The sequence below is a fragment of the Anomaloglossus baeobatrachus genome, chromosome 7 (assembly GCF_048569485.1).
Source record: "Anomaloglossus baeobatrachus isolate aAnoBae1 chromosome 7, aAnoBae1.hap1, whole genome shotgun sequence".
NCBI lineage: Eukaryota > Metazoa > Chordata > Amphibia > Anura > Aromobatidae > Anomaloglossus > Anomaloglossus baeobatrachus.
Genome location: NC_134359.1, coordinates 277325031 through 277345510, shown reverse-complemented (window position 1 = coordinate 277345510; position 20480 = coordinate 277325031). Strand labels below are relative to the sequence as shown.

General features: G+C 41.7%; 1 protein-coding gene across 2 annotated transcripts in view; it reads left to right on the top strand.

Moving 5' to 3' along the window:
• The first annotated feature begins 1575 nt into the window (after window positions 1-1575).
• LOC142245476 (uncharacterized) overlaps window positions 1576-20480 on the top strand; it is a 71597-nt gene continuing 52692 nt past the window's right edge. For both annotated transcript variants that reach the window (XM_075318201.1, XM_075318200.1), the window contains exon 1: window positions 1576-6860. In XM_075318201.1, coding sequence (XP_075174316.1) covers window positions 1944-6860 — 4917 coding nt within the window. In that variant the 5' untranslated portion in view covers window positions 1576-1943. The remainder of the gene's footprint in view (window positions 6861-20480) is intronic.

Sequence of the window (20480 nt, the reverse complement as noted above, 5' to 3'; positions counted from 1 at the left end):
CTTGGAGTCCGACCACCGCTGCTAGACAACAGAACATGAGCAGTGTTTACAAGCTATTTTCTATATAACTTGTATATTGTGTTTACCTTGGAGACCGACCACCGCTGCAAGACAACAAAACATGAGCAGTGTTTACAAGCTATTTTCTATATAACTTGTATGTGCTGTTTGCTTTGGAGACCGACCACCGCTGCTAGACTGCAGAATATGAGCAGTGTTTACAAGCTCTTTTCTATATAACTTGTATGTGCTGTTTGCCTTGGAGACCGACCACCGCTGCTAGATAGCAGAACATGAGTAGTGTTTACAAGCTATTTTTTATATAACTTGTTTGTGCTTTTTGCCTTGGAGACCGACCACCGCTGCTAGACAACAGAACATGAGCAGTGTTTACAAGCTATTTTCTATATAACTTGTTTGTGCTGTTTGCCTTGGAGACCGACCACCACTGCTAGATAGCAGAATATGAGCAGTGTTTACAAGCTATTTTCTATATAACTTGTTTGTGCTGTTTGCCTTGGAGACCGACCACCACTGCTAGATAGCAGAATATGAGCAGTGTTTACAAGCTATTTTCTATATAACTTGCATGTGCTGTTTGCCTTGGAGACCGACCACTGCTGCTAGATAGCAGAACATGAGTAGTGTTTACAAGCTATTTTTTATATAACTTGTTTGTGCTGTTTGCCTTGGAGACCGACCACCACTGCTAGATAGCAGAATATGAGCAGTGTTTACAAGCTATTTTCTATATAACTTGTATGAGCTGTTTGCCTTGGAGACTGACCACCGCTGCTAGACAACAAAACACGTGCAGTGTTTACAAGCTATTTTCTATAAACTTGTATGTGCTGTTTGCCTTGGAGACCGACCACCGCTGCTCGACAACAAAACATGAGCAGTGTTTACAAGCTCTTGTATGTGCTGTTTTAGAGCTGGGTAAGGTAACTGTGGCACAATGATGCCCCCTAAACCATTGTTTACACAGCAGCGGTGGTCGGTTTCCTAGGCAACCAGAGGTAAACAAAAGTGTTAATATCTCAAGAACGGCTGCAAATTTTAACGCGCAGAAAATGGCAAAGGTGCTTGTTTTTACAAGCAGCATCAGACAATATCCATCTATAAACATGAGAATAATAACCCTTTAATCTCCGTCGCGGATGCCTTCATTCGGATCTGGCACTCCGTTGTGGTGATACGGTTACGCAGATTCAGTAAGGGGAGTGTAAAAATATTTTTGGGTTTTTTTTTGCGCAATAGTCGCAAGCTGATACGTTTAGATTTTGCAATACGTAAATGTGATACGTAGGGCGTTTTCTGGTGCACAAAGGGTTAAATTCAAATTTTTAACAGTTTTATCAACATTCTAATCAATCTTTATAGGATTCCACTGATCCATGGCCCTGTCTATAGGAGGCTGGATTAATCCCCCCCAATTCTGAGCTCATCACCCCCATCCTCAGCCGATCTGTACACAGCACACCCTGAGCTGCTCTCCTCTCCCCCAGCAGCCATCCTCCTCCTCCTCCTCCTCCTGCTCCTGTCGCTCCTCCTTTTTCTCCCAGCCTCCCTATCTCAGTATCCTGCAGTCTATCGGATGGAGGTGCCGCTGGATTCCGATTTTCGGCCATAAATCAGCAGCCAGGCCCCATTCTACAACGCGGTGACCCGGCTACCCTGTGTGTAAAGGGCGCCTGATCGTCCGATCTGTCGCCCGACGTGATCGCTTCTGTATCTGCTGCACCTTGCAGCCTGGATTACTTGATCTACTGCAAATAGGATGGCCCCCAGGACAGGTGAGGGCCACTGGCATTGAGCACCTCTATTTGCACTGGGAGGAGGTGGGCATTTTTTTTTGCTAAGGATCTGGTGTGTATAACCAAGCATGGAGTATGATGGAGAGAGGACATGATGTGAGCAAGTGCTGAGACCAACAGCTTCTGATGAAGATGGAGGGGGACCCTCATGTGACTGCCTGGGGTGTCATGAGGGGGCAAGCTCTGGACCTGATCACCCCCCAGCAGGTAGTGGGGGGCTTATTTCTGATGAATGCAGAGGAGAAGGGATGCATTGCACTGCAGCCAAGGCTAGAAATACTGGATGAGCAGGGTGAGCTCATGTCTGCTCCCCACCCTCTCCTGTCCCAACATGACCAGCTCTTACTGGGGGCAGGAGAGGGGCACCAGCTGGGGGCTGGGCACTGCCAGTCTCCGCGTGCCACCGCTGAGCCCTGGACTGGGGAGGAGGACGGTAGACTCACTCTTTGCACTTTAAATTTATTGCCCCCAGACCATGCACAGAATCCCCCCATTTATAAACCCTCTATGGACGATCAGATGCCTCCGCTTATTATCGTACCATCAGAAAATGCCCACCTGCCCTTATGCCCGGTTCCCTTCAGCCAAGAATCGGAGCATAACCTCGAAGTTGATGTTCCCACGTCAACTGATTACCTCCATTCCCTGCTCAAATCTGACCTAGACTCCCTGGTATCTTCCTTAGATCCTCATCAGGTTCCCCTATCCATGAATAGTTTATCTCCAGATGTGGAGCAGATGCCACCCCAAGGTAGCGAGGAAGCCTTCGAAAATGACCAAATTACCCCCTTAGAGTCTTGTCTACCTCTAATCATTGACCATCCCGGTTGTGTTGGACCGCCCATAGACCCCGATGTAGAATTGTTGCCCTACTGTAACTCCCATCATCCACATTTAGAGTCCAGTTTGGAACAAATGCCCAAATCTGAAACTTCGGTCACTTCCATTGATATACTGCACCAGTCAGAGTCCTCGCAGTTGACCCAGATTGTCCCTGACCCTGTTGAGTTACCCCTGTCCACTGTAGAACCTGATCCTAAAGAGTTGACCCTAACTGAATCTTTTGTAGAGACCCAAATAAATTCCTGTTTGGTTGCCAACAATGTACAGTTGCCCCAGCTGGAGTCATATTTGGTCCAAGACTCTGAACCCTTGCCCCAGCGTGAATTAGATCTAGTCCCTGATCAACTACTCCAGACCAAATCAAATTTGGACCATGACCCTGAACAGGTGTCTCTGTCTCTAGAGGACCTGCCCCATCCCTATTTTGCTCCCAACACTGATTTGTTGCCCCCATCTGACTCCAAATTTGACCTTGACCCCGAACAAGTTCCCCTTCCAGAGTCTGTTGTCTCTAAAGATTTGCCTCAGTCCTTGTGCGATTTCGACCCTGACACTGATATGGTGGCACTATCTGAAACTTATTTTGACCCTTTCCCTGACAATTCGCCCCAGTCTGAACCCAAATTAGTTTTGACCTCTGACTATGACTTCCCTAACCCTTCTAAGACTTCTCTGGGCTCCTGTGTAGACACAGAGAAGTCCGATTTGTTGCCTTCACCTAAAATCTTTGTGACCTCTGACTCGTTACCCTACTCTGAACCTCCATGTCATGAGAACATGCCTCATTTCCAACTCCCTAGAGATTATGACGTTGAACCCTTAACATATATTTTGCCCGAGATAACTCTGCCCGAATCCCTTTTGGATACTAGTGAACGTTTTGAGTTGGACCCTATTGACCACCACTGTTTAGACTTTGACATTGAAACTTTTAGTCTAGCTGAATCATTCATGGCACACGAGAATGAGCCATCAATAGAATCTTTGTCCTCATTAGTCCCCACCACTGACCAGTTGACCCAACCGGAATTCTCTTTCGAGGTTGACAAAATTACTAATTCTGTATCTATTCTTGAAGATGAATCTGACCAATTGCCTTGGTTTGAACTCTCTATGTGCCCCAATAATGCCCATTTGCCTTTTTCTACGCACAATTTGAATGAGGGCAAGTCTTCAATGGCCCATGAGGCTGACGAATTGTCCTTTTGTGACCCTTTCCTGACCCCTGACCATTACGAGTTGTCTGTATCGAAATCCACAACCTCCACCATTGACCGGTTGACTGTAGGTGATGCGTATCTGGATCCTGGTGATGGACAGTTATCTGAAACTGAGTCTACATCTGACACAAGCCATCCCATAGTTCCCAATTTGGAGCCTTTACACCATTCTGAACCCCTTTTGATTCCTGATACTGAATATTCGCTAAAATCTGAATCCCCATTGGAACATAACACTGACCTACTGACTGACAAGGACGAATTGCCTAAGGTTGGTACATTTTTAGACTCTGACCACGAACCCTTACCTGCATCCTCTGGAACTGTTGACATGGGGCACCTTCTTGGGCTTCAATCAAATTTGGCCAATAACTCAGACCAGTCGCAGATAGATTGCCCCTCCATAGACCCTGTTACTGACCAGTTTCTACTTGTCAAGTCCAGCATTGAATTGGTAGGTAGACCTGAGTCTTGTTTGACCATGGATGATGACTTCTTCCTGTCTGAAACTTTTGTAGCCCATGAATTTGACCATATCTCCTTTTGTGATCACCTCATGTCTTCAGAAACTGACCAGATGCCATATATAAAGCCTGTTGATGACCAAACTGAACCTTGTAGGCCCACCGATGACCAATTTCAGGTGCCTGAAGCCAGTCTGAGCTCAAATGATGCCCACCTGTCTGATGAACAGTTTTCCATTTCCAAATGCTGCTCGAGTCCTCATAATGACCAGTTACCCCAGTCTGAATCCTTTTCAGGCCCCGATATCAATCAGTTCACTAAGACTGAATTTGGTATGCATCATGAGACTAAAAATGGCCAGTTGGATCAATGTTTGGGTGCTTATGGTGCTCCGTTGACTCAGTTGGAATCTTCCTTGAAGCCTAATATTGACCAATTGCCCCCTTTGGAAGCCTCTTTAAACCAAGAGAATGAGCAATTGCCCCAGTCTGAATTTAATTCTGGTCCCTATGATGATAATTTGCCCCAGTCTGAAGTTTGCAGTGATAATGATCAACTGTATCCTAGTAGTGACCAGTTTCCACAGACTGAACCCCATTTGGTCACCAATGGTGATAATTTGCCCCAACTTGAAACCCATTTAGGCCTTAGGAGTGTGGAAGTGTCCCAGTGTGAATCCTATTTTGAACAAACACCCGAAACTGGCCATTGGGAGTTCAACCACTTTCCTCTCTTTGAGTCAACTAGTACCCCTGGCCAGACTTGTCCAGCTCCTTCTTCTACATGTCTCAGCACTGATGTTTTATCCTTGGCCCATAAACCTGAACCTCTGTATAGTATTGATTGTCCCTTGTTTGATTCCTCTCTTACCCTAGATACTGACCATTTGCCTTTGTCCGAATCCTTTGTGACACCAAATTTAGAAGTGCCATCCTTGCCTGAACCTGCTGTGGTCTCCACCACTGGGGAAATACCCTGTTCTGAATTTTTGTTAGCACCGAGTATTGACCACTTTAAGTTCTTAGAAACCTTTGCACCACCCGAACCTTCTGTTCCACATAGCACCACACATTTGCCCTTGTTTGACCAGTCAACCTTTTGTGAACCCTCAGAGTCTCCCACAACACTACATATTCCTCCATCAGAAACCTCTGGGACACTTGACACTAATTTGTCCTTGTGTGATTCTTCCGTAACCCCCAATGCACCATCTAACAGTAGTTTGTCGAGCAGAATTCCAGAGGATTTTCAGTTCCCATGGGACTGGACATTAAATTTGACCCCAACGGAACTTACAGAGGTTAGTCATTGTGATGAATTTCAGCAAAGCTCGGCCAGGCAACATGAGGAACCCGAGGACACGTTTTCAATATTTTGTCTCGATACCCCATCAAATTTTAGCCACTTGACACCTGAAGCAGATCTCACCCTATCTGATGACTTACTGTCCCTTTGTGATGTGTTTTCACACACAAACTTAGAAGCTGACAATGTAATAGACTCACAAAGTGACCAGTCACCCATTTCCACTGATGGTCACGTTGAAGGTGACCAATTTCTTAATACCGTTTTCCAAAATGATCTTGAATCTGACCCACCTTCCAAACCCTACGCCCTTCATAGCGGCAGGCCTCCCCTTGACCTTGGTTTCCTCGACTCTGCGGACTTTTATCACTTGGATTTATTGTTTGAGACCTCCAGGATGCCCAACGAACTGGCTAGTGAGTCAATTCTACAACCCACCCCAAGGACTTCTGAAGTTGTGGTGGACACCACTGATTCATCTGATCCCTCATGGTTGTATTCCAAATCTATGGAAAAATCTCTTTCTAGCAACAATTCTGACAACTTGTTTTCTCCGTCGGATTCTCCTCTTATCTCAAGCCGGTTTGGTCAGTCCATTTCACAGCTGGTCAGTGACATAGATTCCTTGGGTTTAGAGTCACCTGGTGATAGTACACAGTTGCCAGTAATTGTGGTAACAGATTCATTGGAGTTTTTGAGTGACTTGGATGACCACGTGGATAACACCTTGTCTACAAATGTTTCACCATTGGACATGTCTACGTCAACAGAACTTGAGTTGGATGCCCACATTCTTGTGGAGGTGCCACCATTGGAAATAGAAGATCTGCCTGAACTAAAGCAGGACACCATGGATTATTTGGACTCCTCTGATGGTCATGTCTCTTCACATCAACCTCAGTCGGACTCCATTCTTGGGACCACTTTGTCCTCCATAATGACCAATGGAGAGCTGCCGTTGACCGGTATGGGTTCACCCTTTGAGGGTATCAAGTTGAGACCACGTGACTCCCAGGATTCAGCCTCTGCCCTTCTGTCATTTGGGGACGGTGATCCTCTTTTGGCATTTACACTGGACAATGACTCGCCTTGTGCTGGAGACGAGCTGGCCCGTCTCCGAGCGGTATTTGAAGCACTGGATAGAGATAAAGATGGCTTTGTGAAAATGGAGGACTTTGTCCAGTTTGCCACAGTATATGGGGCCGAACAGGTAAGATAACGTCTTTTAACTGACTTCTCATGAATATTGTATACATGTATACCTCAGAAATGAATGCTCGTGTGTGGGTTATCCTATTATGGGGCTATAGGCAATCTACGTAGTGTTTATATCACACTCTTAAAGGAGTTGGCCAACTAATAACATTGGTGAGATATGTATGATTGATGGAGATCTGACTACAGAGACCCTCACAAACCCAAGAAAGTGTCTTAAACCTCCCGTAAGTATTGAGAAGACTTCCGCACTACCACTCCATTCATTGTCTATTGCACTGATGAAGATGGCCTAGTGCAGACCCTCGTCTTCAGAATCTGTAGTAATTCCATAATTTCCAATATGGGACATTTCTGGGTAGGTGATCCATTTTTATATGTGGTGACAGTCATTTGACAGGGTTCGGCTGGTAGGTGTGCCCTATTATAGCAGGACAGGTACCCAACCACCATCCGCGCAATGTCAACAGCTCTTCCCTCCTGACGCAGAAATAATCAGTGGTGAATAGCCCCTTTTATTGATACTTTCACAAGTAATGTAAATGCTGTGGATTTTCACTCTGGATTTGCGTACAAAAAAAATCTGTGTATTCGGGTATGTTCCCACGTTGCAGATTTTCAGCACCTAAAACTGCATCTCTTAGCAGGAAAAAAAGTTGCGGGAAAAATGCGGTTTTTACCTCGGTTTTTTGATGGGAAAAATCGCAGAAACAATTGGCATGTTAATTGTTTGCAATTTTTTTCTGTACCAAGGCGGAAATCTGCAATGTGTGCACAGCGCTTCAGGACTCTCATAGACTTTGCGGGGATGCGTTTTCCCTATGAGATTGAAATCTGCAAGAAAAAAATGCATCAAAAAAACTTTACATCAGAAAATAATCTGCAGCAGAAATTGATCTTCAATGCGGATTTTAAATTTGTCAAAAACTGCATTGAGTAAACACAGTGTAAATAATGATAAAAAATAATAATAAAATACCGCCAAATGTTACAATGCTGTATCAGACAATATTTTGTCACATGGAATATTTGCAGGAACTCTTCCGTTTTTCTTGTGTTTTTACTTCTGTGTTTCCACATGTTATCAGCCTGTGCCTTGGAGAACAATGGAGCCAGAAACTGTGTAATGTTTACTCACTACTTATCGGGTTTGCATATAATGGCGACATTTGTTTTGCTTTGTATGGTTTCTGTTGTTGTTTTTCTTTTTTTTTTGGCTTGCTTTTTTTCTTTTACCCATAAAGGGCTCTTCATTTTTTTTTTTTTTTTTGGGGTGTCTTGAAAAGTAGGTAGTTTTTGCTTTAGTCTACTGTAGCTTTTATGCTCTTGGTGACTCTACCATATATATTGGGGCATTGCCGAAAAAGACTTTTCGGTAAGGTTTACGGCTTTGGTTTGTGCAACTTCCGTGACTATTATAGATTACGGTTTGGCGGTATAGTTGGGTTGAGCATAAAGGTTTGCGTTTTCTTCGGTCGCATCAGATCAGTCTTGACTCTCTTGATGGGATTTTTCTACCCGGCATCTTTGGGTGTCTTGGTCGTTTACTAGACCCTGCCGCATCATTATGGGAGAGGATGCCGGCCACAGAAGTCAAGACTGCCCCCTGGAGGGCCAGATTGGACCAGGGTAGTACAAATCTTTTTTGCTCAAGTCTACTCCAAACCCCCCCCCCAAAAACTCAACCATTAAATTGGATCGGTCATAATCACATGTGACCTGCGTTGCGATCCTTGGTGGAAAAGTCTCATGCGACTTATGAGCCTTTTGCAACAAGGATCACAACCTAAGTCGCATGAGACTTTTCCACCAAAGAACGCAACGTAAGTCATATGAGACTTTTCCGACAAGGATCGCACCCTATGACATTGCGTTCCTTGGTCTCATGTGACTTACGTTGCGTTCATTGGTAGAAAAGTCTCATGCGACTTGGGTTGCGTTCCTTAGTGGAAAAGTCTCATGCGACTTGGGTTGCGTTCCTTAGTGGAAAAGTCTCATGCGACTTGGGTTGCGTTCCTTAGTGGAAAAGTCTCATGCGACTTGGGTTGCGTTCCTTAGTGGAAAAGTCTCATGCGACTTGGGTTGCGTTCCTTAGTGGAAAAGTCTCATGCGACTTATGAGACTTTTGCAACAAGGATCGCAACCTTAGTCACATGAGACTTTTCCACCAAGGAACGCAACGTAAGTCATATGAGACTTTTCCAACCTATGACATTGCGTTCCTTGGTCTCATGTGACTTACGTTGTGTTCTTTGGTGGAAAAGTCCCATGTTACTTTGCAATCCTTGTTGTAAAAGTCTCATGTGACTTAGGTTGTGAACCTTGTTGGAAAAGTCTTATGTCACTTCCGTTGCGTTCCTTGGTAGAAAAGTCTCATGCGACTTAGGTTCCGATCTTTGTTGCAAAAGTCTCATAAGTCGCATGAGACTTTTCGACCAAGGAACGCAACGTAAGTCATATGAGACTTTTCCAACAAGGATCGCAACTTATGACGTTGCGTTCCTTGGTCTCATGTGACTTGCGTTGCGTTCCTAATTGGAAAAGTCTCATGTGACTTGTAGTCTTGTATCGAAAATCCAGCAAGTTTGGATCTTTGATCAGTCTGGTTGTGTCGAAAGCCATTGACAGTCAATGGATCCATTGACGTCGCCCAACCTTCGCTACTGCAGATGTTTACATCGGTTCTCAGATGGGTCAGTACGCTCTGACCACTGCCGGATTGGATCCCTGTACCGTCCCCCCTCTGCTGGCATCTACAGCACCTCTCTCGATTTAGCCGGCCTGTTGCCTATTCCGTGACCCTGCAAATTTTCTTTCTCCCCACTAATGACTAGGACTGTTATTGACCAGGCTTTCCCCATCATTTATGGGGTTGCAGCATTCTAGCCGCTACATCCCGTTCACATCCATAGCCAATCAATGGTATATTGTGACACCTCCCACACACAGTACCGGGGACATTGACCATCTCTAGCCTATATCACCCAGTCCCATTACTATAGTACTACCTCTTGCCTGGTCTGTAAATGTATATAGACCTGCAGACCCGGCTATGAACCTGTTCTGCCAGTGTAACGCCCGGCTCCCTTCCCCCAAAATGTGTGAGTGAGCTGTGGGACGGGATTAGGTGCTTAATAGATGTGCAAAGGTGCATGATGCCTCATAGCCCGACACGTCCCAAAAGTCAGGAGACCAATGTATATGGTTTCTCCTGCATCTCAGTCACCCTCACCCTCCGGACCTAAAGTTAGATTCATATATTTATGACAATGGGGTCCCCTAACGGCCTGACGTTTGCGGAGACAACCATAGTGCGTATTTTGGTTTTTTTTTGTGTAGTTTTTCACAAAATATCTCAAAAGCTAATATTGGGTTGAATCTTGTCCTAAAATTGAGTCGATAGGTGGCGCTAGAGAGTCTCCTTTCATCTAACGAGGAGCTCATTTGCATACCTTTTCTCCCAGGCGTGCCTTATGCCAACTGGTGGTCTCCAAAAGTAGAACCTGCATCCCACCAAGTCATCTAATGCTAGATATAGCGCCGTCCTAGTCTGTGGCGTGGTACAAAATGGGTAATAAACAGCGGTTTGGCGCTTACGTATTCAAAGAAATCCTCCAGACCTCAGGTTATGTGATGAAAAGCGCTAATTTTAGCTTCTGTTATTTCTGAAAGCGGGAAGAGGGTGGATTTCCTGCGGTGAAATAATGTTTGCTCTAACGCCGGCGATCCTGAATTCCGCACCAACCCCCCCCCCCCCTGCTGGGCAGAGGTTGGCAGAAAATGATGGGTGTTGTAGTTACATAGAATGTCTGGCTTTGAAGGGAACGCTACCGTGGCTATTCCTTTACAATGGGGCAGCAGGGTTCGGCGCTATCAGAACCACTCGTCTTAATTGCACACACTAAAGTGCCGGTTTCTGTATCTTGGCAGTCTGGGCTTTGAGGTTCTGTGGGATTACGACCACTTCTTGGAGAAAGAAATGGGAAGTTTTGCAGCCAAGGTGGTGACCAGAGCCCTGTATGGCGAGTAGTGGCCAGATACTGTGAATAAGCAGGGGTGGCCTTGTTCGTGTAATCTGCGCGGTTGCCACTAGGAGGCGTCACTAGTCATAGTAGCCATGGCACCTAAAGGACCAAATCCAGCTCGTTTGATCGGGCAGCTATCCATGTTATTTTGGTGTTATATGGCGCAACATACCTCCTAACATCTTAATTGTTAACTTAAAGGGTTAATCCCGTCTTTTTTAAATTGGCTATAATCAGATAGAGCTTGTAAAAACAAGCACTTTTGCAATTTATAGCTTGTTAAAATTTTACTTCGTTCTCGAGATATTAACACTTTTCTTTTGCTTACAGCTCGTCGTCTAGGCAACCGACCACCTCTGTTCCCTAGATTATAAGCACTGCACTGAAGCTGGCTTGGAACAGGAGGTATCGGTGATCCGGCGATCCTGGCTAGCTTCAACACAGTGCCTACAAGCTCAATACAAAAGAGCTTCGTAGCACTGAGCATGTTCTTTGTCTAGCAGAAGTGGTCGGTTTCTAAGGCAACGAGCTGTAAACAAAAGAAAAGTGTTAATATCTCAAGAACGGCTGCAAATTTTAATAAGCAGTAAATTGCAAAAATGCTTGTATGTACAAGGACCATCCAACAATATACATATATAGTAAGATGGAAATAACCCTTTAAGTCCCGCCCCCTATAGAAATGACAAAAACTAATGACAAATTCCACTTATGGATGGGGTTTACATAAACCATGCCCCATTATGGGTTTGTTTATTAAAATTCTGGACAATAGTCATCTTGCCTGTTGGGCCGGCATCAATGGAGGGTGGTCACTCAGTGTAAGTCAGGGGTCTCCAGCATGTGTCTGGGGCATGGCATGCTGGGAATTGTAGTTTTGCTATAGGTTAGAAATTGAGGGTATCAGACAATGGGACTTATTTTTGACCTTTTCGTGACAATGTGCCAGACACAATGCTGAATAGCAATAATGTAAACACTCCATTTTCGGCATGAGCGACGTCACCGGTTCTGTGAGCGGCTTTACCTTGTGTCATTGACCTTTTGTCTCTACGGAATGTTTTGTGTCCTGATGGAATGTAACCCTTTATGTCCCATTCATCCATTTAATACTTCTTTTTTAGGCCTCCGGTCACCCTTGATGCCTCTTAACCGTTGTTGCGCCCTATGGATCACAATGGCCCATTGTGATTATGCGGTAGTTTTGTGCTATCGATAAGAAAAGCTTTATTTATGTACTTTTTCTCCTTTTATGCTCTTTTTTTTTTTTTTTTTTTATGAACGGAACGCATCTGACCATTCGGCATAAGGATCGGATCTGTAACCCACCTATTTTGAGAAAATATATAATCAGTCACCTCCTATGTAGTATATACCGGCATATAAAGTCTTGGCACCCTGGCATTATTCCTGCCAGCTAGGTTCATATGAAGGTGAACAGCATGATGGGACATAATCACCACGGGTGTCACCAATCTCCATGGTAAACACTCTGCGGGTACAGACTGGGATTAATGCCGTAAGACCCTGCATGTATAGAAGGCTACTTAAGCAAAAAAATATTTTTGGTGAAAGGTTATTTTTGCAGTTGGGCTTTGTTGCAAATTTTGCACCGGTTGGCTCTTACAGGTCAACTTTGATGTGGTCTATGGTCATAAATCAGCTTTTACAGGTCAACTTTGATGTGGTTTGTGGTAATAAATCAGCAAAATACAGATACAAGATGGAAACTCTCCCATCGTTTGAATGAGCTCACTGACAGATTCTCAGTTAACTCTTATATGTCAACTTTGATGTGGTCTATGGTCATAAATGAGCGGTGAAGAGCTTAGAAAACAACACATAACAGTTAAACACTCCCATTGTTTGAGCTCACTGACAGATTCTCAGTTAACTCTTATACGTCAACTTTGATGGGGTCTATGGTCATAAATGAGCGGTGAGGAGCTTAGAAAACAACACATAACAGTTGAAAACTCTCCCATTGTTTGAATGAGCTCACTGATAGATTCTCAGTTAACTCATATTCTGTAGCCAGCAATAGACAGTGTACCACAGAGGCTATAGTAGATAAACTGTGCCAAATTTTTAATAAAACCCAATTACAAAAATTATATGTATTCCCAAATGCATACAAAGATGGACAACCCCTTCAAACCCAGACCAAGAACATTGTAGAAATGCGCACTTTAGCTCATATTTGCATTTAGGATAGCCCTTACCTAACGGTATGATGGCATATTTAGTATTTTGTTTAGGTGATGAAAAAAAATCTGTGCTAATTCTAGGATCATTGTAGCCTCTTCTGGCACATGTAAAATTGGCATAGTCGTCCCCACATCAAAAGTTGCATTGAACGCTCCTTTGCCAAGTGCCCTAGGCAAGGTGTATAGCAGGAAGTAGAGGAGTTCCAAAATATACATTTACAAAAAAAAATAAAAATATGTATGTATATGTATCTATCCATCCACATATATATAATATAAAATTAGATATATAATATATATATATATAAAATATAAAATTAGATATATAATATATTTTATATATATATATATATATATATATATATATATATATATATATATATATATATATATATATATATATATATATATATATATATATATATATATATATATACAGACATATATACATACACATATATATATATATGTGTGTGTATATGTCTGTGTGTGTGTATATATGTCTGTGTGTGTGTATGTATGTGTGTGTGTATGTATATATACATACACATACACACACACACACACACACACACACTATGTGTATATATATAAAAAAATGAATTATATATAGATATAGATATTATATATATATTATATACCGTATATAAAATATATATATATATCTATTTAGCGTGTATGTGTGTGTGTGTGTGTGTATATATATATATATATATATAAACACTGTAAATAGTATTTTTTTTCCCTTCTCGTTGTTGCATACAGCAGTGTAATTTGCATCTGGTAATGAGCTGAGCGGTCGGGTTGAATTGCATGAATTGGCGTGAAAAGATCTCCATCTCAGCTGGCGCACAAAACCTTATGGGAATCTGGTTAAATCTTTACCATTTTCCACTGGGCATCAGTATTGTATGTCCTAATGCCCAGAGGAACTGTAGGAGGTAATGAGAACCCAGTGGGAGAGGATCTGATTTCCACGCTATTGTCACTGTGCACACGATGGTGTCATACAATGCTGGGGAGGGAGGGGGGGGGCAAGTGCATGTGACTAGTAAGGGATAGCCAAACCAGACGGGTCACTGCTCGGTTCCCAGCCATTGTTACCTGCAGTGCTGTCATACCTGTCACGTATTTGGCGGTCTGGTTTTTTTTGCCATTAGTTGCACTGTTATTGATGTGACAAAGCAACTACAATTTTGGGGTAGAAGTATTGACATGTACTGTGATAAATGTTCCTCAAACTGGCCCCATGGCTGTATACTTATACATTTCCAGGAGGAATAACAGAGGAACATCAGAATGCAAAGTTTTCTGGAAAAAAAAAAATAAAAAAAAATTGTATAACTAGATGGATAATTACCCAAACTAATAAAGCACAGTAAATGTATCAATCCCATAAGGGGAACACCTAAAGTGATTGTGGTGGTGGAATAAAAAACACCAGAATTTTGTTTTTCAATCACCCTACCTATCCCCCCCCCAAAAAAAAAGTTAGAAATTGACCAAACTGTTGTATGTACCAAAAAAATGTCACGTCACGGGGCTCTATCTACAGAAAATAGTATTATTGGCCACACTAAACTAATATATATATATATATATATATATATATATATATATATATATATATATATATATATATATATATATATTATATTATATTATATTATATTATATTATATTATATTATATTTGTATATTAACAGTAGTAAATATTAAGATTTAATATATTTATTTTATATTTAGACATTTAGATATACATACAGTTAGGTCCAGAAATATTTGGACAGTGACACAATTTTGGCGAGTTGGGCGCTGCATGCCACCACATTGGATTTGAAATGAAACCTCTACAACAGAATTCAAGTGCAGATTGTAACGTTTAATTTGAAGGTTTGAACAAAAATATCTGATAGAAATTGTAGGAATTGTCACATTTCTTTACAAACACTCCACATTTTAGGAGGTCAAAAGTAATTGGACAAATAAACCAAACCCAAACAAAATATTTTTATTTTCAATATTTTGTTGCGAATCCTTTGGAGGCAATCACTGCCTTAAGTCTGGAACCCATGGACATCACCAAACGCTGGGTTTCCTCCTTCTTAATGCTTTGCCAGGCCTTTACAGCCGCAGCCTTCAGGTCTTGCTTGTTTGTGGGTCTTTCCGTCTTAAGTCTGGATTTGAGCAAGTGAAATGCATGCTCAATTGGGTTAAGATCTGGGGATTGACTTGGCCATTGCAGAATGTTCCACTTTTTTGCACTCATGAACTCCTGGGTAGCTTTGGCTGTATGCTTGGGGTCATTGTCCATCTGTACTATGAAGCGCCGTCCGATCAACTTTGCAGCATTTGTCTGAATCTGGGCTGAAAGTATATCCCGGTACACTTCAGAATTCATCCGGCTACTCTTGTCTGCTGTTATGTCATCAATAAACACAAGTGACCCAGTGCCATTGAAAGCCATGCATGCCCATGCCATCACGTTGCCTCCACCATGTTTTACAGAGGATGTGGTGTGCCTTGGATCATGTGCCGTTCCCTTTCTTCTCCACACTTTTTTCTTCCCATCATTCTGGTACAGGTTGATCTTGGTCTCATCTGTCCATAGAATACTTTTCCAGAACTGAGCTGGCTTCATGAGGTGTTTTTCAGCAAATGTAACTCTGGCCTGTCTATTTTTGGAATTGATGAATGGTTTGCATCTAGATGTGAACCCTTTGTATTTACTTTCATGGAGTCTGCTCTTTACTGTTGACTTAGAGACAGATACACCTACTTCACTGAGAGTGTTCTGGACTTCAGTTGATGTTGTGAACGGGTTCTTCTTCACCAAAGAAAGTATGCGGCGATCATCCACCACTGTTGTCATCCGTGGACGCCCAGGCCTTTTTGAGTTCCCAAGCTCACCAGTCAATTCCTTTTTTCTCAGAATGTACCCGACTGTTGATTTTGCTACTCCAAGCATGTCTGCTATCTCTCTGATGGATTTTTTCTTTTTTTTCAGCCTCAGGATGTTCTGCTTCACCTCAATTGAGAGTTCCTTAGACCGCATGTTGTCTGGTCACAGCAACAGCTTCCAAATGCAAAACCACACACCTGTAATCAACCCCAGACCTTCTTTTAACTACTTCATTGATTACAGGTTAACGAGGGAGACGCCTTCAGAGTTAATTGCAGCCCTTAGAGTCCCTTGTCCAATTACTTTTGGTCCCTTGAAAAAGAGGAGGCTATGCATTACAGAGCTATGATTCCTAAACCCTTTCTCCGATTTGGATGTGAAAACTCTCATATTGCAGCTGGGAGTGTGCACTCTCAGCCCATATTATATATATATAATTGTATTTCTGAACATGTTTTTGTAAACAGCTAAAATAACAAAACTTGTGTCACTGTCCAAATATTTCTGGACCTAACTGTAAATAATACTATATAAAATATTTATTAATAATATTTTTTACATTATTAATATAAGTATAAAAAAATATATATGGTAAATTTTATAGTATTAAATTATGTTTTTATTTATTTTTTAATGAATTTCTGAACTTTTTTTTTTTTCTAAACCATGAAAAAGTTTGCTCTTTCAATAACTGTATCGACCTGGAGAACACCTGGTATGTGAAATGGCATATAAATTAAAATAAAATAATGATGGCATCACTTTTTTTTTTTTTTTTTCAAGTTGTTGTTAAGGTGTGTGTGTGTGTGTGTGTGTTTGAGTTTGAGAGACATATATATATATATATATATATATATATATATATATATATATATATATATATATATATATACACATATATAATATATACATATATAAAATTATATATATATATACACATATATATATATATATATATATATATATATATATATATATATATATATACATATATAAAATTGTATATATAATTATATATATATATATATATATATATATATATATATATATATATATATATATATATATATATATTTTTTAATTTATTTTATTCTCCTTTTAAATTTTCTCTGCGTTATACGGTAAAAAGGATGGTGTCATTTACAATTTGGCCATATGAGGACTTTTTTTTTCTTTTTATATTTACACTGCGTGTTTGATGGAAAGAAAAAAAAAGTTATGGCTCTTGGAGGAAGGGGAGGCTATCACCCCCCCCCCCCAAAAAAAAAAGTACCGTAAAAAACTGGAATTAATCTCCCGTGATTTGAGCAGTTACTGACTTGCGAGATTAATATTTTCAGCACTTTAAAGTGTCAGGATTATGCCGGAATTATAAATGATGACTGAGAAAAAAAATATAAAATCTGAGAGCCGGTGTTTTAATTTGGCAGTGATTACGGCAGTGTGGATCAGACGCTCATTAATAAGCGCAGTCAGGATGAGCGTCGTTAACATAAGCCCCGAAATACTGACTAACACATTGTCATATAGCAAGACCACATCACGGGAGAGAGGGCGGGGGTCCGGCGTAGCTTTTTAAGATCATTTTGGACCCCCACCACCCCTCCCTCCTCAGCTGCTCGGTTGCCCCTGTTATGGTGCTGCTTTCATCATCATCATTGAAGTTTTGAACCTATAAGGCAATCGCTTGACTGGTAATCCCCTGAAGTAATGTTATCATGGGAACCTCTCCTGCAATGCAGAAGTAATCACCCCTATTCCCTTATGTTGCTCTGGACATGAGATGGAGAATATTATGAAACCCTGATGGGCAGTGCCTCAGGTTTTTGGGTGCTTTTATTTTGGCCTAAAAATCTCTGAACCTTAGTCAGAATGGGCCTGTGCCCAGCGTAGTCGTAGTCAGGGCCTAGGAATGGGGATGAATGCACTACCATAGGGTTAATATGTGAATGGGGCCGGTGTACGGGGGAGGTGCAGTGTCACCTGGCATGAGAATGTGCCCTAATCCCCTGACAATGACCCCTCTATACAGACTGAATAGGGGAAAACCAATGAATCCATCTTTTTCATGCACCGCTGCGTCGCACATTGAGGGCTTGGTGGCGGCTATATTTATCCTTCCTCATTCTCTGGTAATAGCTGTGCTGGTTTACGCTGCGTACACATTGGCACTGAATGGGGCTAGATTGGATTATGGAAGACCAGTCGGTTTTCATAAAATAACTCCACCTCATCATTTCTTAATTTTTAGGTTGTTTTGTTCCTCTGTTACTCTTCCTGGAAGGGTATGAATATATTGACAACTGGATGTTATCATTCCCTTTTGTTATTAGGGTATATATAGGGTCGCGGGACCTTATAGGGGAGGGCAGGGTACTCGGCACTGTATGTATGGAGTGGACCGAGGAGCTGTGTTGTACAACTGACAACAGCCCAACTTTTCTGATCGGAGCAGTTGAACCCCCTTAGATTCCTCATTCACAATTGACAGTGGCGTCTAAGGGGTTTAGCTGCTCCAATCAGGAAAAATCTTGGAAATGGGGTGCTACTAATTTAATATTTTGTAGACAAAAAAGAAAGACTAACATGCCAAAGCGAAAAAAAAGACTAAAATGCCAAAGCGTGAAACTAAAAAAAGCAAAAAAAATATACTGACATTTTTTTTGAGGTGTTAAGCATATCGGAATGGCCTTTCTCATACCTGCCCAGTAGCCACGTCAGAGCAGCCTCATTACGAGGATTAGGCTTATTATGAGAAAGGCCATTCTGACATGCTAAACGCCTCAAAAAATATTTCAGTATATCAGAACGGCCATTCTCATACCTGCCCAGAGCCACGTTATGGCAACCTTATTATACTACACATGTATAACAAGGTTGCCGTGACGTGGCTACTGGGCAAGTATCAGAATGGCCATTCTGATATACTGACATTTTTTTTATGTGTTTAGCATGTCAGAATGGCCTTTCTCATATCTTTCCATTAGTCACGTCACGGCAACCTCATTATACTATACATGTATAATGAGGTTTCTGTGACGTGGCTACTGGGCAGGTATGAGAATGGCCATTCTGATATACTGAAATTTTGTGTGAGGTGTTTAGCATATCAGAATTGCCATTCTCATACCTGCTCATTAGCCACGTCACGGCAACCTAAAAAAAAAGTTTTTTTGTGTGTAACTAACTATGCAATCTAATTTTATATTTTTTTGGGTCACTGTCACTGAAAAAAAAAATCAGAACGTTGTATGCAGATAAAAACTACAGTTCTTACCGCAAAAAAAAAAAATTCTATTCAAAGACGAGAAGGAAACATCAGGAATCAGGGGTCCATATTGGCTTCTAAGGGTCCCCTTAAGCCTAGATCTGATCGGTGACATTTTTAGCCTATGTTCACACCTTGCATTTTTGCTGCTTTTTTTTCTTTCTTCAGCAAAACCTGCTCTCTTGGCAGTAAAGCTGCTTCTAAAAAGCAGTTTTTCTTTTATTTTTTTTATTTTCTGCGTTTTTGCTATAGTAAATGTTTAAATAATGCTAATTTAATTCACCATAAAAGCTGCAAAAACTCAGAAAAAATTGACATGCTGCTTCTTTTAAAAAATGCACCAGTTTTTTCCATTTTCAGGGGGAAAAAAAAAGCAAGTAGGTGTATGTGTGAGACTTCTGAAATCATATTATTTGCTGGTACTGTTGCATAAAACTCATGAAAAAGACATGTAAAAAACCAAAAAAAAAAACGCAACGTGTGAACACTTACTAGAGACAAAACGCACTTATGAATACTCATATAGTTTAATATCATCTCATTACTTTTTCCAATCAGGGTACCTCCCTATTGACAGGGGGAATGTTACCACCCAATTGTCAGTTTATTCCTACATTTCCAGGAGGTGTTAAAGAGGAGCGACAGAGCAAGGAATGATGAGAATTGCCGATTTTTACATTGTATACATTGAGTCGTTATTGCTAGCGATGGCCGATTATTGTTTCCTTCGTCATCGTCGATAGGCTTGATCGATCAATCGGGGAATGATCGGATGGACCTAAATCTAAATGGACCGTTAATGACAACATGGCTTCCGCGTGGAATCCCTTTTGTTGTCTGCGTCCCCTGTGGGTTTATGCACGGTTATGTTAAGCCCCAAGATTTTTCCTGAGCATCTTCTCAGCTGAAGGCAGCGGCGCTCTGAGAAGATGTAGACAATCTGCTTTCGCGCAGGAGGTGTTCGCCATCTCGCTGCTTTTTTTCCGGAGCCGTCTCTTGCCGACCGTGTTGCTAGGCTGCCGCGCTGTGTGGGATAAAGACACTGATTTTTAATGCATGTGTCCCTGACAGGACTAGGTCAATGACAAACCGCTTGACTCATCAATTCGTTACCAAATTCCCTATATTATTCTGTGGCGGCCATTTTTTTTACACTCCTATGCCACTATTATCCTGTCTAATCCACTGGGAATCTGTGTCCTGTCACAAAGAA